We start from the raw sequence: 26,435 nt of genomic DNA, 5'->3' as shown, positions 1-26,435 counted from the left end.
CATTACAGTTAAAAACATAAAATGGTAAACCACTTTGGAAAGTAGTATCAATTTAAACAAACATTTAACATAGGATTCAGCCATTTCTCTCTAAGGTATTTACCCAACAGAAATGAAAACATATGGTCCCATGAAAATGTGTATGCAAATGTTCACAGCAGCATTATCATAATGGCCAAATATAGAAGCAAATCAAATCTCTATCAGAGGAATTAAACAAATTGTGGTACACATACAGACATACACATACACACAGAGACACACACGCTGCCCAAGGACTACTACTCAGAAATTAAAAAGAACAAAATATTAGTGTATGTGACGTGGATAAATTTCAAAAACATTATGCTATATCAGGATTAGGCATCTTTTTCTGTAAAGGGCCAGAAAGTAAATGTGTTAAGGCTTTGCAAGTCATATGATCTTCCTCTCACAACCCCTCCCTCATCTCTGCTCTTGTAGTGCAAAAGGAGATGTATATAACGCAAAAAGCAATGAATATGGCTGTGTTCCAATGAAACTTCATTTACAAAAACAGGGAGAAGATTTGGCTCATGGGTCCTGGTTTGCTGACCCCTGTGCTAATGAAAGAAGTCTTCCTCAAGGACAGAGGTCACATCTTATAAGCCTCATAGCACTTATCCAAGGGCTAAATCTAAATACTATGTCAACAAATGAAAAGAATTCAACATAATCAGATTAGGAAAAATTACCTGTGGATCTGATCTTGCCTGCTAGAGCGAACTGGAGCTAATCCATCTATTTCATCAAAAAATATTATAGACGGTCTCATCAAATATGCCTAGTATAAAAAGAAAACAAACATTATTTATTGTATTAGTTTTCATTTTTAATTTAATTACTGTATTTTCTTAATAGGTAATATAAGCAAATGGTACAACATACAGCAGGTAAGAAAGATTATACAGGAAAAAGGAAAGCTCCTTATCACCCCAGACTCTAACCACAAGGTCTCCACCCAGTAGACAACTACTGTTTTCAGTTTGTTTATTCTTCCATACATGTCATTTATACACATAAACAAACATGTATTTTTAAACACATTTAAACACACTATACATATTGCTTTTATTGTATAACACAGCCTATTTTATGTTATTGATATATTTTAATTAGCTTACATGTAAGTACATAAAGATCTGCTTCATACTTTTTTAACAGCTACAAAATGCCGCACTATATGGATGTGCCGTAATTAAACGAGTCCCCTACTCATGGACATTTAAGCTGTTTTCAATCTTTTCCTATTATCAATAATGCTTGAACAAACATCTGTGTACATTTAACATTTCACATGAATATAAACATATCAATATAAAAAATTATAGAAGTGGAACTTATGGTTCAAAAGGCATGTGTCATTCCTAATTTAGATACTTGCAAATTATCTTCCATTGATGTATCAATTTACACCTCTCACCAGAAATATTTAAGACTGCTCACCAACAATTTATTATCAAACTTCTTGTTCTTGACTAACGTTTTAAGATAAAGGATGTTACCTCATTTTCATTCTGATTTTTATTTCTATTATCAAGGAAGATGAGCATTTTTCATATCTTGAAAGAGCCATTAATATTGCTTTTTCTACACAAGTTCTGTTCATATCCTTTGCCAATTTTTCTATTGGATCATTGGTCTTCTGCTTACTGATTTCTAGGAGCTATATTTACTTAAAAATTAGACTCTCTCTATGAAAGGAAATGAAAATATTTTTCTTCAAAGGGTATCATCTTTTGGTTTTGCTTACCATATTGTTGCCACGCAGAATGTAAAAAAAAGATTTTATATAGTGGATTCTTTTCTTCCATAGTTAAGACTTTCCCTACTCTGAGATTAGAAACAAAATTCTCCTGAGTTTTCTTCCGGTACTTTCACAGTGTCATTTTTCTCAATAAATCACAGATCTATGTAGGAACTTGATTTAAGGTAAATAAATTTTAATTACAAATGAAAACTGTTATATAATTTACTCAAATTAATAGAGTTTATTTTCATTTCAAAATTACTTAAAGCTAATTCTTAGTTCACAGGAAGGTCAGCTTATTAAAGAATGGATACAATTTTTCATTTCTCCCTTACTGATAACAATGTTCATTAAACTTCCAGTGTTCTCTAATAATTTTATTTTTTTTAATTTATTTATTTATTTTTGGCTGCATTGGGTCTTTGTTGCTGCTCACGGGCTTTCTCTAGTTGTGGCGAGCAGGGGCTATTCTTCACTGTGGTGCACGGGCTTCTCACTGTGGTGGCTTCTCTTGTTGTGGACAGAGCATGGGCTCTAGGCAAGCAGGCTTCAGTAGTTGCAGCACACGGGCTCAGTAGTTGTGGCACACGGGCTCAGCAGTTGTGGCACACAGGCTCAGTAGTTGTGGCTCACGGGCTCCGTTGCTCCGCGGCATGTGGGATCTTCCCGGACCACGGCTCAAACCCATGTCCCCTGCATTGGCAGGTGGATTCTTAGCCACTGCACCACCAGGGAAGTCCCTCTAATAACTTTAAATGAAAGACAATTCAACCACAAAACTTTGCCCCTTTTGAAAAAAAAAACTTTATAAGGCTAGAATTACATAATGAGAGAAGAAGAGTAAAGATTTAATCATTACTTTTACATACATGAAACACAGCTCTTTTTTAGAACTATGGCCTCACACAATTGCAAAAAGGAAGTACAGTGTATTTAACACCAGTTAATGTGATAAGCACTTTACAGCTGACCTTTGTATACGTGGATTTCTTTCAATAAATATATTGAAAATATTTTGGGGGAGATTTATGTCAATTTGAAAAAACCCACAGATGAACTGGGTAGCCTAGAAATAGTGAAGAAATTAAGAACACAGTATGTAATGGGTGTATAAAATATACGTAGATACTAGTCTATTTTATCATTTACTACCATAAAATATACACAAATCTATCATAAAAAGTTAAAATTTATCAAAACTTACATGAATAAACACTGTACCTGCTCCATTTACAGTCGACAGAAATGTAAACAAAGATGCAGTATTAAATCATAACTGCATAAAATTAACTGTGGTACATACTGTACTACTGTAATAATTTCATAGCCACCTCCTGTTGCTATTGCGCTGAACTCAAGTGTTGCAAATATCCGCTTAAAATGCCGTGTGATGCTAATCTTCTCCTCGTGAACAGTTCCTCTCTCCAGTAAATTACATATCACAGTAAAAAGTGATCTTTTTTTACTTAAAGTGATGCTGCATATTTTTCTTTGTGTTTACTGCAATACAGTAAACTTTAAATAACACCATGGGACCTATACAAAGTGCCACTGTTGATGCTGGAAGTGCCCCCAAGAAGCAAAGAAAAGGCATGACATTACAAGAAAAAGCTGAATTGCTTGATATGTATTGTAGATTTAGGTCTGCAGCTGCAGTTGCAGCCATTTCAAGATAAATGAATCCAGCGTAAGGGGTATTTTAAAAAAAAGAAGAAAAGGAAATCCCTGAAGCTCTTGTTGCAGCTACACCAACAGGTGTGAAACCTTGAACTTTTTGCAAAATACCTTTTTATCTCATATTGAAAATGCAGCTTTTATGTGGATGCAGGATATAAGAAAAGTATTCCTGTAGACTCTAATATAATTCAAGAAAAAGCAAGGTCATTCTATGAAAACTTAAAGCAAAAGGAAGATGAAAAATCTAAACCTGTAGAAATTAATGCCAGCAAATAATTTTAGATAGAGGTATGTGCATAGGCTAGGGAGGATAAATTACAAGGATTTATGGAGCTGGATCATATTACCGGGAACATAGGAGTGAATTCCTGCCCCAACCAAAAGGCATTCGTGTGGATTTTTTTTTATTCAAGTTAACTGGCTATTCCAAAGTGGTTTTTTTTCCTATTTTTGACGATTGGAGCCCTTCAGATGCAGGATGGAACTGTGTTTTGCATTTTTTGGTAAAATAAGCAAAGCAAGGACCTGGAGATATATGCTGGAGCAATCTCCTTGGAAGGATTCAGCATAAGTAGATGGTAAACATGTAAAGGGGAAAGGGAGGGTTTGTTTGTTTTTAAACATTTATTATTTATTTTATTTTTGGCTGCGTCTGGGTCTTAGTTGCGGCACGCGGGAGATCTTCGCTGAGGCACGTGGGACCTTTCGTTGCGGCACGGGGGCTCTTCATTGCAGCACACGGACTTCTCTATAGTTGCGGCGTGCGAGTTTTTCTCTCTCTAGCTGTGGCACATAGGCTCCAGGGCTCATGGGCTCTGTAGTTGTGGCGTGCAGGTTCCAAAGCGCGTGGGTTCTGTAGTTTGCGGCACGCAGGCTCTCTAGCTGAGGCACACGAGCTCTGGCAGGGGCTTAGTGGCCACGGCATGTGGGATCTTAGTTCCCTGACCAGGGATCAAACCCGTGTCCCCTGAACTGTAAGGCAGATTCTTTACCACTGGACCACCAGGGAAGTGCTGGGGTTTGTTTAAAATAGTAAATCAGTTAAGTCACTTCTAAATTTAAAGAAAACAAAATTGGAGTTGAAGAATAAGCAGGTTTCCAGTTGGCTATTGCTATTTTTCTTTGAAAAAAATAAACATTTTTTTTAAAAATTAAAAAAAAAAAAAATGTCAAGGTAACAGAAGCACCGTCTGCTGACCAAGAGGTAGTAAACAAGTTCCCAGACACAATTAAGAAAACCGTTGATGAGAAAGGGTATCTGCCTGAACAGGTTTTTAATGCAGACAATAGTGCCCTATTCACATTTATTAGTAAAGAAGAGAAATGAGCACCAGGATTTAAGGCTGGAAGGGATAAGGTAATTCTACTGTTTTGGGCAAATGCAATCGGGTTTACGATCAGGACTGCCTTTATCTATAAAGCTGCTAACTCTTGAAGGGAAAAGATAAACACCAGCTGCCAATCTTTTGGTTGTACAAGCAAGCCGGGACAATGAGAACTCTTTTTCTGGATTGTTTCCCTCTATGCTTCATCCCTGAAGTGAGGAAGCACCTTTCCAGTAAGAGAACCACTTTTAAAGTTCTTTTGATATTGGACAATGCCCCTGGCCACCCAGAACTCGATGAGTTCAATACCAAAGATGCTGAAGTGGTCTACTTGTCCCCAAACATAACAACTCTAATTCAGCCTCTAGATCAGGGGTTCATAAGGACTTTTAAGCCTCATTATAGACAGGACACTATGGAAAGGACTGTCAACACTATGGAAGAGAGCCCCAATAGAGAGAACATCATGAATGTCTGGAAGGGTTACACCATTTCTCTCCATTATTGTTAGAAAAAGCCATGAAAGTCACCAAGCCCAAAACAATAAATTCCTGCTGGAGAAAACTGTGTCCCGATGCTGTGGGTGACTTTACAGGATTTATGATAGAGCCAATTAAGTAAATCACAAAAGAGATTGTAGATATGGCCAAAAAAAAAGGTGGGGCATGAAGGGCCTCAAGATATGAATCTTGGAGAAACTCAAGAGCTAACAGACGTAACACCAGAGGCACTGACAGAAGACGAAATATCCAGAAGATGGATATGAGTGCTTCCGAACTAGTGTCAGGCAATGAGAAAGAAGATGTAGAAGAAGCAGTGCCAGAAAACAAACTGACCTTAGACAATCTGGCAGAAAACTTCCGATTACTCAAAACTGCTTTTGACTGCTTTTACCACATGGACCTGTCTATGACATGGGCACTGAGACTAGAGCAAACGGTGGAAGAAGGATTGGTACCATACAGAAACATTTTTAGAGAAATGAAAAAGCAAAAAAGTCAAGCAGAAATTAGGATGTATTTTCATAAAGTTACATCAAGTGCGCCTGTCTCTCCTGCCGTGCCTTGCATCTCCTCCACCTCTTGCACCTCTGCCACCCCTGAGACAGCAAGTCCAACCCCTCCTCTTCTCCTCCGCCTCAGCCAGCTCAACATGAAGATGACAAAGATGAAGACCTTTATGATAATCCACTTCCATTTAATGACTAGTAAACAATCATCATTCTGTACAGTTAATAAACTTTCTATTATGTATGTGTGCCAGTGTCTTCATGTGAAAATCTAATAACTGTACAGCAAGAACTGTATGAGACATTTTTGTCATAATTACCATTTAAAGTATTCATTGTGTAGACTATTGTGTGCAAGACTTGTACTGAAACGGCCAGCATATCCTTACATAGGTATAAGGTGAGTGATATTTAATAAAAAATTAATAATGTGTTCATTTTCTTACAGTTTTACACCTTTGCTTTCAAAGAACTATATTACTATACAGCATGCCCCTCTCTCGTAATTGGAGAAGCTGCATATCAGCCAATCATCACAGGTAAGAGTTTTTTTCCTAATATAACAATGTTTCCATTACTGTATTATGAATATGACTGTAATTTGTGTATGCCATAAAAATTTTATAACAATTCATTCACTAGTGCATAGGCTAGGCTACCATGAAACAATCATACTGCTGCTTCTTTGCTATCAATGCATGAATCATTATACCTGTAATAAATATGAATTTCTTTTTCATATTATCTTTTCATTCTTGATGTCTAGTGTTAGTAATATATATAACATGTACAGTGTTTTGTATCATATAAGACAATATTGATGTAGGTTGAGAGAGAATTCATCTTGTATTCAGGCAACATAAAATTTTGTTTGTGATAAATACAGTACAGTACTGTAAATCTTTTATGATTTTCTTAATAACATTTTCTTCTCTCTAGCTTACTTTATTGTAAGAACACAGTATATAAACACAATACAAAACATGCGTGCTGTTTATGTTATTGGTAAGGCTTCCTATCAACAGTAGGCTATTAGTAGTTAAGTTTGCGGGGAGTCAAAAGTTATACACGGATTTTCAAATGCGCAGAGGTTGGTGCCCCTAACCCCTGTATTGTTCAAGGGTCAACTGTATACACTTCCTTTCGGTAAAAACTCACAGTAGTCCAGTTAGATAGGTATTATTTCCCCCATTTTATAGAGGATGCAAATAAGGATCAGATGCTTTCATTTACTTAAAGTTACATACTTAACAGTAAAGCTAAAGATAAACTAACACTTTTCTGACACCAAAGGCCAAACTCTTAGCCAATATATTGTACAGTCATCCCTCAGTATCCATGGTAGACTGGTTCCAGGACTCCCTGCAGATACCAAAATACGAGGATGCTCAAGTCCCTTATATAAAATAGCGTAGCACAGTCAGCCCTACATATCCATGGATTCCACATCTGTGGATTCAACCAACTGGAGACGAAATTGTTGCCTGAATCTGTGGATGTGGAACCAGCAGATATGGAAGGCCGACTGTACCTCCTTCATCTCATTTAGTGAATAGATCATATACTTAATTTAGGAATGTAGACTCTTCACATTTAAAAAGACAAAAATGACTATGAGCAGTTTTTTTAAAAAGAAAGCAAACATTTCAAATACTCTTACCCACAAAGAAATCTATGAAACAAAGTAAATATAGATTTAAAAAGCAGATTAATGCTATGGTTTTGAATGAAACCAAGACACATTCCTACCCCAGTAGGAAGTGGCAAAAGGAATAAGTCTGTCAAAAATTTAAAATTAAGTCATGGACAATTTGCCAGCATTCCCAAGCTAACTCTTCCCTAATCCACCAATGTTATTTTATATTATTTTCCAATTATTATTAAATTCTCTTTAAACATGAAGACTGCATATGTTTGACTTCCCAATGGACATTGAGCACCTTGAGGCTAGGAATTTTATTTTATTCCTCTTTCTAGAGCCCGCGTTACCTAGAACACAGCAGTTTTTAATACTAATATAACTAAAAATATTTGAAGTGCTTTACCAATTACAAAGGACTTTGATACACATCAACTCAGTAATGGGTCTTCAACAAATGCTTGCTGAAAGCATTTTTTTAAATGTCATGTGAATTTCCTTAGACAGAACAAAATATAAGTTGCATTACCAAGTATGAATGACTTCCTTCAGTAGCTCAAACAATTAAAAGTAAATTTATATCAGGACTAATTTTTGTAAGTATTAGGAAATGATATTTTTAAAGTTACTGTTATATATAAATAGTAAAGACAGCCTACATGATATTATTCACTTACCTTACTCTGCCTTTTAAAAGCATTCACTTAATACTGAGTTCTTCTAATACCATATTTACAACTTATGAAAATAAAGAATATACTGCTTCCTGAGATTTCTTGCACAGATATTTAACTTTTTATGCTTGTTCTACTTCCTCAGTTAGATTATAATCTAGTGATATATATGTTATATCCAGGGTTCTCAAAAGCACTTAACATGGTATTATATGCCTAGTAGCCACCTCAGTAAATATTTTGTGAATCATCTTAAATTAGTACTAGTGAAATTGCTATTAAATACCTCTAAGGCATACAAATTCAGATTACTGATCCTAAATTTAACATTGGAAACTGACTGGAATTGATTGGAAAATATGACTCGTCATGAACAGTTTGTATTTATAGACCAAACGTGTTAAGTATTCTAAAGAAGATATTCTCATATTACCTGACTTCACTTACCTGATCAAAAAGAAGCCTAAGTTGCCGCTCAGATTCGCCAACCCACTTACTTAGACAGTCTGCTCCTTTTCGCATAAAAAAAGCCACCTTTTTGTCTCCTTGACTGCACTCATTAGCTAACGCTCTGGCAACCAAGGTTTTACCTGTGCCAGGAGGGCCATAAAACAAACAGCCCCTAGAGGAATAAAGAATCAATAAAAGTAGATAAATGTTACCACCAGCACTAATAACCAATACAAAAGCATGCACCTCCCATATAATTTTGTACTAATGTATATTTTATTATTATTAGACACTGATATAGCTTTTTCTAATATACAGACAAAAGTTTCACTTTGTTGAAAGTCCTCAAGGATGTTCTCAAAGAACCAAGCTTTGGTACACAAGAAATAGTTCAATCAGAGTAGAGAGTAATTTGGCAAGCTACATCAAAATTTTAAAGGTACTTTCCCTATGACCCAGAAATTTCACATTTTAGATTATATCATGTAGAAATAATCAAAAGAAAGTGAAAAAGATAGATTTTTTTAAAAACCTAAATGCTATCTATTAACAAGGGACAGATAAATACACCACTACATCTGTAATTTAAACACGAGTATGATGTCAAAAAGAATAATACACACATTATTTATGGATATGGAAAGGTGTAAAGTGAAAAATGAAGTTACATAAGGGTATTATTGAATAATCTCATTTATATTAAATGTTTAAATGTGCATAATACAGGCAAAATATAAACTTATTATATGCATACATATATAAAAGAAAGCTGTTCATCCCTAAGGAGTAGGATTACTTTCTGCTTATAATACTTTTTGTTTATAACTCCATTTTTTAAAGTTTCTCCCAAGGCTATACTACTTTAATGGCTTTGAAAAAAATAACAATTATTTTTAAAATTCAAGTTATATCATATAAGAAGTAAATAAATTGCTACTATGATTTCTAAAACCCACTGCAGAATTACAGGCCAACTCTTAACCCACTCAAACAGAAGATGACTCTTTAACAAGATTTTCTGCATCCTTAAACACATGAATAATAAATTAGAAACACATGAATAATAAATTAGAAATAAAAAGGGATATTTCACAGTTTAAGTCTGTATGCACATCTTCAAAATATTTTATTCTGCCCAATTTCCTTTGACATAATTTCTCAGCCTTTACTAATAGTTAACTAGCTAACCACCTCATGATCAAACACAATTAATCTGATCATAAAAATAAACTATCAAGCTTACCATTTCAAAAATACCACATCAATGAGTCAAAGCAACACTTCGCTGAAACTGTGCTTTCAAAGACTAACCAGTATACCGTATCAAACTGAATGCTATTAGGAGACCAAATTAAGGAAAATCCATTTAGGCGATCCACTTGTAAATTCAAGGCCTGTGTAAAGAATCTCATCCTGTGTCTGACTCTTAAATGCTGAAATATAAACTTCAAGAACACACTTAGTACCACAGCTTTTGAGCCCTAAATAATAAAATTTCATTCCTAATTCTCATTGCTAGAACACATCAAATAAATACATATGAAATATCTATAAATAATATTTAGATTTATAATCACCTACTAATTGAAATTTGATAAATTAACAGTAATAAAAATAATAAACATCTAGGACATTACTCACCTTGGAGGCTGAATTTTAAATTTTTCAAAAATTTCTGGATATAAAAGTGGGAATACTACCATTTCCTTTAGTGCATGAATATGATGGCTCAATCCACCTATGCTATCAAATCGCACCTTGGAAAGAAGTGGAAAAGTTTATTACAAAATAATTTTAACCGTTTATAGATTTCTTTTTAATTTATGAGATAATCTTATGATTCCAAAATATATGCCTTCAGCAGGAACTGAAGTTTAAACATAAAAGTTCATATATAAAGTTAAACAGAGTTCAAAAAACTATACTTTGAGGAATTCCCTGCAGGTCCAGTGGTTAGGACTCTGTGCTTCCACTGCAGGAGGCACAGGTTCAATCCCTGGTTGGGGAACTAAGATCTCGCATGCCGCGCGACAAAAGAACAACAACCACCAAAAAAAACCCCACTAACAATGGTGATCTTCTACTTTTATTGTGTGTTGTGTTAGAAACAAGTAATGACCTTTAAAAAAAAAAAACTATTTATAGAAAAACATTTACAAAACTTACTGATTTATCAATGTTCATTGGATCAACATCAGCCAAGCTTGCACCCACTTTGACACGTTCTCGGAGAATACCACTAGCTAAATCTTCTGCTCTTAAGTTCATAGGCAAACATCTGAAATTCATAAACATTCAAGTAGATAGCATTAAAGTTTCATATTCTTAATGTCATAAGCAAGTTTAAATCTTTGTTGACACATTTTCATCTTCCTCCCTTTTCTCATAACCCAGAAAATGACAAGAGATTTCATATTTTTAAACTACTTTTCCTAAATTCTTTTCAACAGGCCAGAAATAAATTTATTCACTAGAGAAAGCAAATAAGATCATGAATCTCTTTGTCCAAAAAGCCCAATCTAGTCTAAATTAGAAAACTTAACAAACCTGATATTCCACATTATATAAGCATAAAATAAAAAGACCTACTATAAATACTATAATATATGGCATTAAATGAACTCAAGCTTTATTATAACATTTAAATTTATCCTCAGATATTATGTGGGTATGTCTACTCAGTTTACATGATTGAAGAAATAAATTTCCCTCTGTTTTATTCAAGGGAAACCAATTTTAGACCCTATTTTGAAAACTAAGCATTATCGTTTGTGTGACTACCTTAAAATACATTTTCAGCTACTTAAAATCCTATATGATATTAATGTAATTACCCCTAAGAAAATATAATCTACTTCCTCTTTTAACATTGCATAAACACCAAAAGATGACATAAATAGCCTAAAAAAAGTATAGCTTCTACAATGAATGTACTTTCACTGACATTTCTGAATCCTAACTTACTTTAAAAATCTATTTCCAAAGCAGGTAACAGAATAGTTCAGATTGAAGAGGCATTAAATTCTTTTATTTAAACTTAGATTTTTCTCTTACATTTTCTTTCCATCATCCACATGTGGAACTCTTTTTAGCATACAATCTACACCAACCCAAACTTGTTTCCAAGACCAGCTAACTGAAAACTTGGTATTTCTACAATAGATATATAATGCCAAATTATAGAAATGCTTTCCTAAACGTAAAATTTCTAAATAAAATGTACCTTTAGTATTATAAATATAAGCTAGAAAATTAACTTAAATTTTAAAGAATAAATTATAATTTGATGCTTTAGTAACTTACTAGACAAAATACTGATTCTCTCATCCACTGAAAATTCTCAAGATTTTAGTGAGCCATGTAGCAATGAGTCATTTACTCTAGTTAAGCAAAGATCACCAGAGCTAAAACAAGTTTTCCAACAAAACCCAAGGGCTCCGGAAATAATTCTACTTACTCTTGAGTGCTATAATCATTATAAGCATCTGAAATCAACCTCATTAAGTGGATTTGGATTAGAGGAGAGGTACTGAAAAAGACTGTCCAAGAGGCTGGCCTCTTCCACTGGCTCTTTCTTTACCTTCCCACACACTATTTTATTGAGTACTTACAAAGCAAGTAATTTGTGGGAAGTTTCCCAAGGTTAGATTTCTACTCTAAAAATTACTAAGTGAATACCAAGTCGGTGTATTACTCTAGACTAAAATATGTGTTAAGTATCACTGTTAGCAAAATGCTAGTACAGGTAAGAATCACATTCAAAAAGTTTAAACTGTTATTCCTTTTTTCTATCATGGAAATAACAAGTAAAACTTTACTAACCTATTTCTTGCTCTTGCCATGCTCTTTGATTTCCTTCTTTCAAAGCGTTCTTCATCAGAAGAAGTTGTGTCACTACTATGAATGGCATGCTTCTTTCTCCTATTTAAAGAGTAAAATCCTTAAAATCATTACAGCAGCAAAGGGCTTTTAAAAACACATTCTGAGCATCATATATATATGAAAATATACAGTCACTCATTCATTTGGCAAATATTTATTAAGATCCCTATACTCATGCCATTTACATCTGATGAAGTAAAAACATGGTAAGTTCTACAGATAAAAAAAGAAAAACAGGAGGAGGAGGAGAGGGAGGCTATAATTTTTTAAATAGGGTAGTTCATAAAGGCATCAAGCAACAAATTGAATTTGCATCCAAATTTAGGGAATGTCTATCACTGATTGATAAATAACATTGAACTCTTATTAGAAAAGAAAGTTTATCTTTTTCTCTTCTTATTTCCCCTTTCCCAAATAATCAAAAAACAGTCCAGACACTAAAGAAAATAATATATTGGTTTACAGAGAGACAAGCATTTCCGCTTTCCACTTAAGACTTATATCCTGAAAAAAAAAAAAAAAAACTTATATCCTGTTTGAATTTCTTATAAAATGTATAAAGTATTTTTGATGAAATAAGCAAAGAAATAGTTTACAATCAGAACTAGTATGGAATGAGTAGATAATGTATCAAGCTAAAATCATCCTCGAGGAAAAATAACAATAAATGCTTCATTATTAATATACTTGATGACATCTCTATGATACCTATGGAAATCATACAAAATGGAATCATTGTAAATTAATTTACTTCAAACTCAAACTGGCTTTCAAGGATGGTCCACAGCCTGTGCATCCCTATTTTACTGCAATTCCCACCAACCACAATAGCAAAGCCAGATTTTCCCCAACTCCCATTAAGATCTTTAACCTGTCTAATATTCCTTCTCCTGATTAATAGAAGTCCCTTCATTTCATCCTGCATCAGTTTTTAATGTCTTCCAAAACTTCAAGAAGACTGTTGCAATAACTACCTACTCAATCTTTGCAATTCTGATATAAAACCTCTTTCCTATTTCTTTCTCTCCATCAGGAAAATGCCTGTTTCCAAGTTTCTTATTTACCCTGTGTGTGTGTGTATGTCTGTATGTGTGTGTGTGGTGGGGGGGTAAGCCTAATATATAAAAATGTAATATACCTGAAAATAGCACAAATGAGGTAGGCAGAAGCAACAATGTAAGTATTGGGCTAAAGAAATGATTCCAGATGATAACTCAAATGCACAAGAACAAATGAAGAGAACCAGAATAATAAAATAAAAGGTGACTATCCAAAAGCTATAAGCATGCACTTGATTGACTTTCTTCTCTCAACTTTTTTAAATAACAGAGAATTATATAAGTAACTTTAATAATGTATTGCTAGGTTTGTAAAATGTATAAACGTAACATGTATAACAATACCACAAAAAGCTGAGTGGACCTTAAAAGGGAAGGGGCCACACCATATACAAAAGTAAGTCAAAATGGATCAAAGATCTAAACACAGAGCTAAAACTATAAACTCTTAGGAAAAACCACAGAAGTAAATCTTCATGACAGTAGATATGGCGATGGATTCTTAGATATGACATGAAAACATGAACAACAACAAAAAAGATAAACTGAACCTCATCAAAATTAAAGTCTTTTGTGCTTCAAAGAATACCATCAAGAAAGTAACAACTCACAAAATAGGATACAATATTTGCAAATCATATATCTGATAAGGAATTTGAATCTAGAATATATAAAGAGCTCTTACAAGTCAATGATAAAAAGACAACACAGGGCTTCCCTGGTGGCGCAGTGGTTGGGAGTCCGCCTGCCGATGCAGGGGACACGGGTTTGTGCCCCAGTCCGGGAGGGTCCCACATGCCGCGGAGCGGCTGGGCCCGTGAGCCATGGCTGCTGAGCCTGTGCTCCGCAGCGGGAGAGGCCACGACAGTGAGAGGCCCGCGTACCGCAAAAAAACAAAAAAACAAACAAAAAAAAACACCACAACACAATTTTTACATAGGCACTGGACACAAAGAGACAGTTCTCAAAGGAAACTTTTAAAATGGCTAATAAGCACATGAAAAGATGCCTCATATCATTAGTCATCAGGGAAGTGCTATTCAAAAACCACAATAAGATACATTTCATACTTGTTAGGACAGCTAGAATCAAAAAGTCAGACAATATTAAGCGCTGGGGAGGATGTGAAAAACTGGAAGTCCCATACACTGCTGGAGAGAATGTCAAATGGTGTAGTCACTTTGGAAAACATTCAAGCAGTTCTTAAATGATTAAGCATAAAGTAATCACATGACCCAATAATTCTACCCGGAGGTATATTGTCAAGAGAAATACAAAAATATATCCGGGAATTCCCTAGCAGTAGAGTGGTTAAGACTCCATGCTTTCACTGCCAAGGATGCAGGCAGGTTCGATCTCTGGTTGGGGAACTAAGATCCCACAAGCCACACAGCATGGCCAAAAAAAAAAAACAAAACACATATATCCACATAAAAACTTGTACATGAATTTTTATAGCACCGTTACTCATAATAGCCAAAAGTTGGAAACAACTCAAATGACCATCAACCAATGAGGAGATGGACAAAATGTGACATAGTCCTACCTTGGAACATCATTTGACAATAAAAAGGAAGGAAGTACTGATAAATGCTTCAACATGTATGAACCTAGAAAACATGTAAACTGAAAGAAGCCAGTCACAAAGACCACATATTATATTCTCATTTTTACAAAATGCCCAGAATAGGCAAACCTATGAGGAAAGAAAGCAGATTACTGGTTGCTTAGGACTTAGGGCATAGGGGTAGTGGTAGGAAGGTTAGAGTTAAAGAGAACAGGTTTCTTGCTAAGCAGATGAAACAGTATTTAAAATTGTCTGTGGCAACAGTTCCAGTTATCTGTGAATATACCAAAAAAAAAAAAAGCTGAATTATATGATGTGGATCTTAATAAAGCTTTTTTTTTAAAAAAGCTACGTGAGGGCTTCCCTGGTGGTGCAGTCGTTGAGAGTCCGCCTGCCGATGCAGGGGACGTGGGTTCGTGCCCCAGAATGGGAAGATCCCACATGCCGCGGAGCGGCTGGGCCCGTGAGCCACGGCTGCTGAGCCTGTGCGTCCGGAGCCTGTGCTCCACAACAGGAGAGGCCACAACAGTGAGAGGCCCGTGTACTGCAAAAAAAAAATTTTTTTAATGTTTGCCTGAATAGAATTGCAAGGATGGAAGATAAAAAGAATAAAATCTCTCAGGAAAAAAAAGGGGAGCGCAAAAACGACAAAGAAAAATGAGAGAAAAGGCAAGTGCCACAGAGGACCAATGTCCAATGTTGGACTAACATAACACTAGTTACTAAGCAGAAGAGGAAAAAAATGAAGAGAAGAAACCTAACAAAAAATAATACAAGAAAATATCCCAGAGTTGAAAAAAAAAAATCTCCAAACCAATAGGGCCTAGAGCAAGAGGCTCAAAAAACTGAACAAACGAACAAAAATATATATATACACACACATATATATATATATATTTATGTTCATCTACAAAGAAACAAGATATTAAACCAGACTGAATTCTCAACAGCAACAATATGTCATGGAGTACGGTGAAGCAAGAACTTTAAAGGTTTAGAGGAAACCTATTTGGATCTACAATTCTCTTAACTCACAAAACTACTGGGAACTATGAAAATAGAAGACATTTACAAAGATGCAAAGTTGACTTCCACAAATTCTTTCCGAGTAAATTACTTGAGATTATATTCCTGCAAAATGATACAGTAAAGCAAAAAGGAGAAAGACATCAGATCCAGTAAGTGGTGGATCCAAACCATGAAAGCAATCTTAAGTCCTACAGCAGTCACTTTGCTGCAGGTCTAAAAAAGTATCCCCCCAAAGTGGAACAGAAAGATGACATTAGGAGAGATGTCATCTGACAAAAAAAATATGAATGCTTTGGTATGTTCAGAAGCTAGGAAAACTTGATACTACTTGAATGTTAAAAAGGAGAATTCTTGGGACTTCCCTGGTGGTCCACTGGTTAAGACGCTGAATTCCCAATGCAGAGGGCCGGAATTCTGGTCAGGGAACTAGACCCTACATGCCGCAACTACGATCCCACATGCTGCAACTAAAGATCCCACATGCCTCAATTAAGACCCAGCACAGCTAAATAAATAAATTATTTATTTATTTATTTTTTTATTTTTTAAAAAGGAGAACTCTTGAAATCATCACCTTTACTGAGACTATCAGGTGATCTCATTGGGTCCTTTTTCTCCATTTACATGAATCACTTCAAGAAGCCCCACACATTCCTGTCCCTGAAGGAATATGTAGGCTGTGCAGAAGGTGATACAATCGCCCCCATTCCTATCCCTTTGAACTCTATGTTCCCCTTCACCCCACTATCTTTTTCCAAGCATTTGTCACGATCTGACACACTATGTTTATGTATCCATTAGTTTATCTCCCTCTAATGGAATGTAAGCTCCGAGAGAAGAGGGATTTTTACATTTTTAACTTCTGAATATCCAATGCCTTGAATGATATTTGGTGCGTACAGAAGATACACAACATAGATTTGTTGAATGAAAGAATAAACTTAATTCCAGGAGCATTTCCCATTGAGTGGCCAGAGGGAGTAATAAAATCCACAGAGGAGGGCTTCCCTGGTGGCGCAGTGGTTGAGAGTCCGCCTGCCGATGCAGGGGACACGGGTTCATGCCCCGGTCCGGGAAGATCCCACATGCCACGGAGCGGCTGGGCCCGTCAGCCATGGCCGCTGAGTCTGTGCGTCCGGAGCCTGTGCTCCGCAACGGGAGAGGCCACAACAGTGAGAGGCCCGCGTACGGAAAAGAAAAAAAAAAACTAACAAAACATACCTGATATGACTCCTTCTTGCTGGAGATCTGTGAATATCAAAGAGCGTATTTTCCCTCTTTTTTTGATGAGCTGGTACTGAAAGAAAAAAAGAAAAAAAAAAGAACATAGAAATAACTGATAATAAATTGATAAACTGATGTATTAAAGAAGAAGACATTAGTTCTGTTAACTTTCTGAACAGAAGCCAGTCATATGTCTTCAAGTTCTAAATGCTGCCTAGAAGAAGCACAACAAAAATTAAAACTTTGTGGTAAATACTGTAAGTTTCAAATAAACATTCTAAAAAAGAATGTTAAGCTAAATCTTTGTGACTTTGGGTTAAACAAAGATCTCTTTGACACATCACCAAAGCACAACCCATTAAAAAATTTTTGAGAGCAACTTCCCTGGTGGCACAGTGGTTAAGAACCCGCCTGCCAATGCAGGGAACACGGGTTCAATCCCTGGTCTGGGAAGATCCCACATGGCTTGGAGCAACTAAGCCTGTGTGCCACAACTACTGAGCCTTCACTCTACAGCCCGTGAGCCACAACTACTGAGCCCATGTGCCACAACTACTGAAGCCCAGGTGCCTAGAGCCCATGCTCTGCAACAAGAGAAGCCAACGCAATGAGAAGCCCACACACCGCAAAGAAGAGTAGCCCCCACTCTCCGCAGCTAACTAGAGAAAGCCTGTGCATAGCAACGAAGACCCAAAGCAGCCAAAAATAAATAAATAAATAAATTTATAAAAAATAAATTTTTTCTGGCTTCCCTGGTGGCGCAGTGGTTGAGAGTCCGCCTGCCGATACAGGGGACGCGGGTTCGTGCCCCGGTCCGGGAGAATCCCACATGCCACGGAGCGGCTGAGCCCATGAGCCATGGCCGTTGAACCTGCGCGTCTGGAGCCTGTGCTCCGCAACAGGAGAGGCCACAGCAGTGAGAGGCCCACATACCGCAAAAAAAATAATAAATTTTTTCATAAACTGAAATTCATCAAAATTACAAATTCTTCTCTTTGAAAGACACTATTAAGAGAATTTTTTTTTAAAGCTACAGACTGAGAAACTATTTACAAATCACAAGGACTGATACCTGAAGTACATAAGGAACTCTCAAAACTTCAATAATAAAAAAACAAACCGCTTAATTGAAAACATGGGCAAGAGATTTGAATACTTCACCAGAGATAATGCTGGCAAATCAGCACATAAAAATATGCTCAACATCATTAGTAATTAGGGAAATGTAAATTAAAACTATAATAAATATGTATTAAAATTAACTTGGAAAAATAACCACACCAAATGTTGGCAAGAATATGGAGCAACTGAAACTCTCATACACTCTTAGTGAGAATGTAAGCAGTATAATCACCTTGGAAGAGTTTGGTAATTTCTCAGAAACTTAAACATACACATAGTCATAAAACGCAGCCATTCCACTCCTAGGTGTTTATAAGAAAAATGAAAATATATGTCCAAACAAAGACTTGCAAATATATGTTCATAACAACTTTATTTATAATAGCCAGACACCAGAAATGTCAACAATCCAAATGTCCATCAACAAATGAATGGATAAACAAATTGTGATATACCCATACAATGGAATGCTACTCAGCAATAAAAAGAAAAACACTACTGTTAAAGCCGACAACATGGATGAGTCTTACAATTATTATATTGAGTGAAAGAAATCAGACCAAAAAAAGAGTATATACTGTATATAAAATTAAAGAAAATGTAAACTAATCTATGGTGACAGAAAGCAGATGAGATCTGTCACTGCCTGAGGGTTAGGAGTGGGGAGGCAAAAGAAAGTTAGGAGTAGATTATAAACAGGCAGAACGAAATTTGGGGGAGTTGATGAACATGTTCATTACCTTGAGTGCGGTGACAGTTTCATAGGTATATCCCTCAGATAGTTCAAACTTGCCAAATTGTACACATGAAATATTATATATGCAATGGCAGTGAACTACATATAAATTATACCTCTTTAATAACGCTTTAAAAAAAAAAAACTAGAAAAATGGCTCACAATCTTTTTTCTGTCCCAACATACCTCCCCCATTATTAACAGGGCTATCTTTGACAGTGACTCTTAACTGGAGTAGAGAAATGTCTACATACTTGGGCAAGCTTCTTGTGAGGTAACTCTAATAATTCCAGAGAATCAATCACTGCTTCAGAGCGTTAAGAGTTTGAATAAAATGATCCAGGTTCTTCCTTGAAAACATTATGCTAAGTGAAAGAAGCTAGACACAAAAGGTCACATATAGGCAAATCTATCGAGACAGAAAGTATCAATACATTAGTGATTGCTAAGGGCTGTGGGGATGGAAGTGTAGAAGTAATAAAATGTCCTGGAATTAGATAGTGGTGATGACTGCACACCCTTGTGAATACTAAAAAGCAATAAACTGTACAGATTAAAAATCAGCAAAACCCAGCAAAAATGGTAAATTTCATGATATGTGAATTTTATTTCAATTTTTTAAGAATTGGAGGAAATCAATAGTGATGGAATTTCCCAACAGCTGGGAAGAAAGTCAATAAAACAGTACCTGTGGAACTGATTACCTGTCATTAGATTTAAAAGCATTAAGATATGGGCTTCCCTGGTGGCACAGTGGTTGAGAGTCCGCCTGCCGATGCAGGGGACACAGGTTCATGCCCCGGTCCGGGAAGATCCCACATGCTGCAGAGTGGCTGGGCCCGTGACCCATGGCCACTGAGCCTGTGCGTCCGGAGCCTGTGCTCCGCAACGGGAGAGGCCGCGACAGTGAGAGGCCCACGTACCGCAAAAAAAAAAAAAAAAGATAAACATTTTCCTTCTCAAAAAAATAACCAGAAACAAAACACAAACATAGGTTACTGGCCAAGTTGCCCTCTTCTGACTGTAGCTGAATTATCAATACTTAACCACTTGGAACACAGAGAAACTTGCCCTAAAGAACTGCTATAAGAGATTTCATTCTTTTAAATTCAGCAACACTGATTTTTTTAAGGGGTGGAGTAGAATAAGCTACTCTACTACAAAAAGGAAAGAAGTTACTTAGAGTCTCTTACCTATTGGAGGTGCTTGGTATCGATCCACTGTTTTTCTTTGTCTCAAATTATATGGCCTATCGTTTTCTTCTCCTTCTGCCTCTTCAACCTCAATATCTCCATCTTCCTCTTGAGATTCTAGTTTCACACACACACACATACACACAAAATAAAATACTGTTTTAATCCACAAGGATTGGTCCACTCTAGAACTGAATATTTTTATTTTATTCTTTCTGCACAAGTTAGCTTTAAAAATGTCAACATTGTATGATACAGCATAAATCAATACAATTAAAAATGAACCCTGATGGGGACTTCCCTGGTGGCACAGTGATTAAGAATCCACCTGCCAATGGAGGGGACACGGGTTCAATCCCTGGTCCAGGAAGAGATCCCGCATGTCGCAGGGCAACTAAGCCCCTGTGCCACAACTACCGAGCCTGTACTCTAGAGCCTGCGAGCCACAACTCCTGAGCCCTCGCACCACAACTACTGAAGCCCGCACGCCTAGAGCCCAGAGCCCATGCTCCACAATAAGAGAAGCCACCTCAATGAGGGGCCTACGCACCACAACTAAGAGTGGCCCCAGCTCACCACAGCTAGAGGGGGCCTGCGTGCAGCAACGAAGACCCAACGCAGCCAAAAAAATAATAATAATAATAAACATTTTTAAAAACTTAGAGTAAGCTTTCAGATGTCATGAGTAAGTTGTAAAGTCCTTTGCATTTTTAGTTTCTTATTTCACTGAGCATGGCTGACAGTTTTAACATTTTTTTTCAATGTCTTAATATGACTGTGTTATAGTGACAATTCCTGTGGTTAAAAAGTTAATCATAAAGTACACTGCATTTGAGGACCATAAGCTTATAAAGTTTCACCAGACTTTTATTTTAAACTATAAATAGATGTCACATTATAGCTATAGCCAAACTGCCTTTTTTTTTTTTTTTTTTAATTTATATTTTTGGGCCACGCCGGGCAGCATGTGGAATCTTAGTTCCCCCACCAGGGATTGAACCCATGCCCCCTGCATTGGAAGCACAGAGTCTTAACCACTAGACTGCCAGGGAAGTTCCCCAAACCACATTTTAAAAATAAACTTTTAGAATTTATGTACATTATAATTTACTTTTTATTTATTTATTTATTTTAAAATTTAGTTTTGGCTGCGTTGGGTCTTCATTGCTGCGTGCGGGCTTTCTCTAGTTGTGGTGAGCAGGGGCTACTCTTTGTTGTGGTGCACAGGCTTCTCATTGTGGTGGCTTCTCCTGTTGTGGAACACGGGCTCTAGGCATGCTGGCTTCAGTAGTTGTGGCTCGAGGGCTCTAGAGCGCAGGCTCAGTAGCTGTGGCGCACGGGCTCAGTTACTCCACGGCATGTGGGATCTTCCCCGACCAGAGATCTAACCTGCGTCCCTGCCCTGGCTGGTGGATTCTTAACCACTGCACCACCAGGGAAGTCCCGTAATTTATTTTTTAAATGTATAGCTAGGTGAATTATCATAAAGTGATCACTCATGTCAAGGCATAAACTATTACCAATACCCCAGAAATCTACTTTATGCTCTCTCTCAATCCCTGCCTGAATTTTTCTACCAAAATGACTAATCTGTGTTTACCTGTTGTCAACAGGCCTAACAAATCATTATACTGCCAACAAAAATTGCTCTTGCTGTAAGATAAGTAATTATCCTTTAAGCATTTTTTTTGAACTATCAAGTAGTATGTGAATATTGACCTTATTCAGTGGTTAACTGGGCATTGAATGAAGTGTGCTGTAATAAAGTTTTGAGTCATTCTATTATTGCTTTGTATGACCAAAAAGGTAATAAAAAAGACTGAAAGGTCATAGGTAAATCAGGAGCTCAAATATGATCATATTGATATATTTAGCAGAGAACTAATATTTTTAAGAAAGGCATTTTCTTTTACATCTGTTGTTTTTTTAATTAATTAATTAATTTAATTTGGGCTGCGTTGGGTCTTCGTTGCTGCACGCGGGCTTTCTCTAGTTGCGGTGAGCGGGGGCTACTCTGGAGCATGGGTTCCAGGCGCGCGGGCCTCAGTAGTTGTGGCGCACGGGCTTAGTTGCTCCACGGCATGTGGGATCCTCCCGGGCCAGGGCTCGAACCTGTGTCCCCTGCATTGGCAGGCGGATTCCCAACCACTGCGCCACCAGGGAAGCCCCTAAATGTTTATTATTAAGTTATAGAGAGAATCAGTAAATACAGTATTACTTAACTAAATAACACTATAAATCACTTGCACCCAAATAAGTTTCCTTAAACCTTCAAAAAAATTACTTTTTGAAAAAAAACCTTGCATTATTTATTATGGGAAGAAATTCTATACATGGCAAATCTACTCTGGGAAATCTACAAAGATGTTCAGTTAAAGATAAGGCAAAAATCACATTATAAATCTGTCTCACCTATACTGATTTTCTCCAAAGGAAGCAATATAGAGGTTCTAGCTGTAACAACAATAATATCTGCTCAATAAAATACCTTCATTAGAAATATCACCTCTTCAAAACTTGCTAATAATATATTAATTACAGAATTTGAGAAATAAACCCATTCTTCTCCATCTAAGCTACACAAGTAGAATAAGGTTCCCTGGTGAAATACGACTACCTTGCATTTACAGTACACCAAATCTGCTGAAAATCCATTTTAATAAAGAAGGTTAACACCTACAGAATTAAATCCTATGGATGCACTGGTCATCAATTTATAATCCTTGGGGCAAACGTGCTTTCATCTGTTCCCAGCTCCAGCCCGACAACTCCAGTCAGGATTCATCAATTCAAAACCCAGACAGGCCTCAGAAAAGAGCAGTACAACTCCCTCCACTAGTTCTGGCTGTCTCTCTTTACTGTACCATTTACTACTCCTCTGTCCATAACTAAATTTGAGACCCAAATAATCCGAGATTTAGAGGCTATGGATAGAAGGTGGCTATGGACAGAGACTTTCAGTTAGAACGTACCTAAATACAAAAGAGGCCTCACCTAACACGCAAATCAGCCCATGGCAAATGCTACACCAGATTAGGTCACTTAAGGACTACCAATAGCTACTAATAAGATATATTACATAACAATGCACAGTGTACAGCAAAGGCATTTTTCCAAATGAAGAAAATGAATACTCAGAAATGCCAATGGAATAAAAATTATTCCAAATTATGTAACATAGACCTCTAAAGCCAAAAATCACCCATCCAGCAATATTACACATATATTACTTGTACATATTTTCTTCGCTCCCACCTGAACTTTATAGTATTTATTTCATAAGGTGCTTTCACAAACCTTCTTCTTCACCCTCAGTAGAGACTTCATGATGATTTTGTATCCCATAACTATTTCTTCTCAGTGACTTTCTTCGCCTTTTCACTCTTGAATACATATCCATGTTTTCCTTTTAAAGAGAGAAATCTGTCAAATATTAACATGAATTTTATTCCCAGCTATAAATATCATTAACCCAATGGGACATGCCCATTCAATAAAATTTACTGAGGACCTATTTGCAAGGCAAAGATTCATGAAAATGGACCTTACTGAATTCAATACATGTAAGAAACAAGAGGAAAAACAAATAAAACTTATAAAATATTTGAAAATGTAAAACTACAATGCCATGGACATACTTTCTCCCTTAAGCAAATTACAGCCTAGTAGGATAAAACAAGTCAAGTCACAGGTAACTATAAAAGAAAGTAGAGGGCTTCCCTGGTGGCGCAGCGGTTAAGGATCCGCCTGCCAATGCAGGAGACACGGGTTCGAGCCCTGGTCCAGGAAGATCCCACGTGCCACAGAGCAGCCAAGCCTGTGCACCACAACTATTGAGCCTGCGCTCTAGACCCCACGAGCCACGACTGCTGAGCCCACGTGCCTAGAGCCCATGCTCCACAACAAGAGAAGCCACCACAATGAGAAGCCTGCGCGCCACAACAAAGACTCAACGCAGCTGAAAATAAATAAATAAATAAAATTTATAAAAAGTAATAATAAAATAAAATAAACTAGAACAAGTTTAATGCCATAAATAAAGGTACATGGGCGTTCCCTGGTGGCCTAGTGGCTAGGATTCTGGGCTTTCACTGCTGTGCCCAGGGTTCAATCCCTGGTCAGGGAACTGAGATCCCACAAGCAAAAGGTACAGAAGAGTCTAGAATTCAAAAAGATTAATCCGCCCCTGCCCGTGTTTGGGGGAGGAGGGGAGGAAGCATCTGAAAAGAGCCTTGAAACAAAGGTAGAACTGCATCAGGCCTTAACCAGAAGTATTAACAGGAATAAAAAATAGGAGAATAAGAATGATTCATTTATATTTTGGCAATGGTATGTGAGAAGATAAAGTTGAAACCAGATTATGAAGGTCAAGGTGATTTTAATTAATTCAGTACACATTATAAAACCATTAAAGGGACTTCCTTGTTGGTCCAGTGGTTAGGACTCTGCCCTCCCAATGCAGAGGGCACGGGTTCAATCCTTGGTGGGGAACTAAGATCCCACGTGCCGCACAGTGCCCAAAAAAAAGAAAAAAGACTGTTAAAGGTTCCGATGAGAAAAGTGACAGAATCAGAGGTGGACTTTAAGATGACCCTCTGCAGAAGTGTAGAGGGTCTTTTGGGGAAGGTTGTGGCAAGGGGGTTAAGGATAAAAGAAGAAAGAAAAGAATAAAATCCCAGATTAAACTGGAAACGAAGAAGGAACAATTCTGTTAATTCAAGAAAATCCAAATGCTGCTCTCTCTCTCTCTCAATTCCTCAGTCCAAATAAAAAATACGTGCAAAGGTTGTTAAAGTTAATATACTCACAAATTCTGTATCTGTCCACATTCGAAGCCGTTCTACTTCTCCTGATCGACGATTCCTTCTAATGTTTATATTGTCCATTTCCTGTAGTACAGCTTCAGCAGTACTACAATTATATAATAAAACTAGGGTTTAGACAACCATGGAATCAAACACTGTGTCATACATGTAAAAGAGCTCTTCGTCAACGCATAATTAAATCCTGATATGTAACTGTACCTAACATCCCAATTAATATCTGTTTCTGAACTGGCATCCACCAGAAGATAATGCCCCCAAAACAGATGGAAACAGGGAATTCTCTGGTGGTCCAGTGGGTATGACTCAGCACTTTCACTGCTGGGGCCCAGGTTCAATCCCTGGATGGGGAACTAAGATCCCACAAGCCATGCAGCACAGCCAAAAAAAAAAAAAAGATGGAATCAGAACATCTTCTACCTTAATATAACTTACAAATATAAGACCTTTGTTTGTAAGTCTGCAAATATTTAAATTCATAATGCTACTACAAATAACTGACTACCAGACTTAAGGCACTGAAAAAAAAAAATTCAAATCTTTTTACTTGAAGATGGTGTTAAAAATTGTATAGAAAAAAGGATTTGTAAAAAGTTTAAAGCTAATATAAGGTTAACTGAATAGATACTTTTAGAAATTAGAGGACATTGACATCCACAAAATATATGGTAACATTGGCACATTTTATGTTTTAAACACACACATAGCCCAGATACTGATCTAAGTACTTAACGAATAATAACTAATTCTGACACTACCACTATAGAATAGAATATAATTTCTTCTCATTTCAAATAGCAATTACACTGACCTCACTTCTCCAGGCTACTGCAGTGATTAAGGAGGATGATTTATTAGCTGAGAAGAATAAAGTTTCATTGCATGTAGACACTGAACAGTCAGCTAGGCTACATCCAACATGTGCAGTCTCAAAAGCCTTTCAATTCAGAATCTTGACTAAGTAAAACTATGCCTACTATGTATCAATAATGAAACTTAATGCTGCTTGAAAATTGTCAAAAACACAAATGTTAAATGAGCAAATATTAAAGGACTATAGTAGTGAAGTCAAAATAAAATTACTTTTTATATTATCTATGCACAAGTGCTTTAAAAAGTATGAGAAAAAATGAGCTATCACATAAATTGTATTAAATATAATAAAGTAACCAGAAACTGACAATCATTGCTAGCCATGGTTAATTCAAATTAAGTTTTTAAATAATTGTATTGATTGCTAAGTCAGTGCTTAAGTTACT

At 36.5% G+C, this 26,435-nt stretch overlaps 1 protein-coding gene across 1 annotated transcript in view; it reads right to left on the bottom strand.

The window, feature by feature from the left end:
* Positions 1 to 26,435, bottom strand: part of ATAD2B (ATPase family AAA domain containing 2B) — a 150,633-nt gene that overhangs the window by 95,061 nt on the left and 29,137 nt on the right. The window contains exons 5-13 of the mRNA XM_030858299.2: positions 25,162 to 25,264; positions 23,651 to 23,759; positions 20,354 to 20,470; positions 17,300 to 17,375; positions 12,365 to 12,463; positions 10,709 to 10,820; positions 10,184 to 10,299; positions 8,540 to 8,714; positions 714 to 802 (exon numbers count right to left, since the gene is read on the bottom strand). Of these exons, the coding sequence (XP_030714159.1) occupies positions 714 to 802; positions 8,540 to 8,714; positions 10,184 to 10,299; positions 10,709 to 10,820; positions 12,365 to 12,463; positions 17,300 to 17,375; positions 20,354 to 20,470; positions 23,651 to 23,759; positions 25,162 to 25,264 (996 nt within the window). The remainder of the gene's footprint in view (positions 1 to 713; positions 803 to 8,539; positions 8,715 to 10,183; positions 10,300 to 10,708; positions 10,821 to 12,364; positions 12,464 to 17,299; positions 17,376 to 20,353; positions 20,471 to 23,650; positions 23,760 to 25,161; positions 25,265 to 26,435) is intronic.

Source organism: Globicephala melas, chromosome 12 (assembly GCF_963455315.2).
Source record: "Globicephala melas chromosome 12, mGloMel1.2, whole genome shotgun sequence".
NCBI classification, from domain to species: Eukaryota; Metazoa; Chordata; class Mammalia; order Artiodactyla; family Delphinidae; genus Globicephala; species Globicephala melas.
Note: the sequence above shows the minus strand (reverse complement) of the source record. Positions and strands in the feature narration are given on the sequence as shown.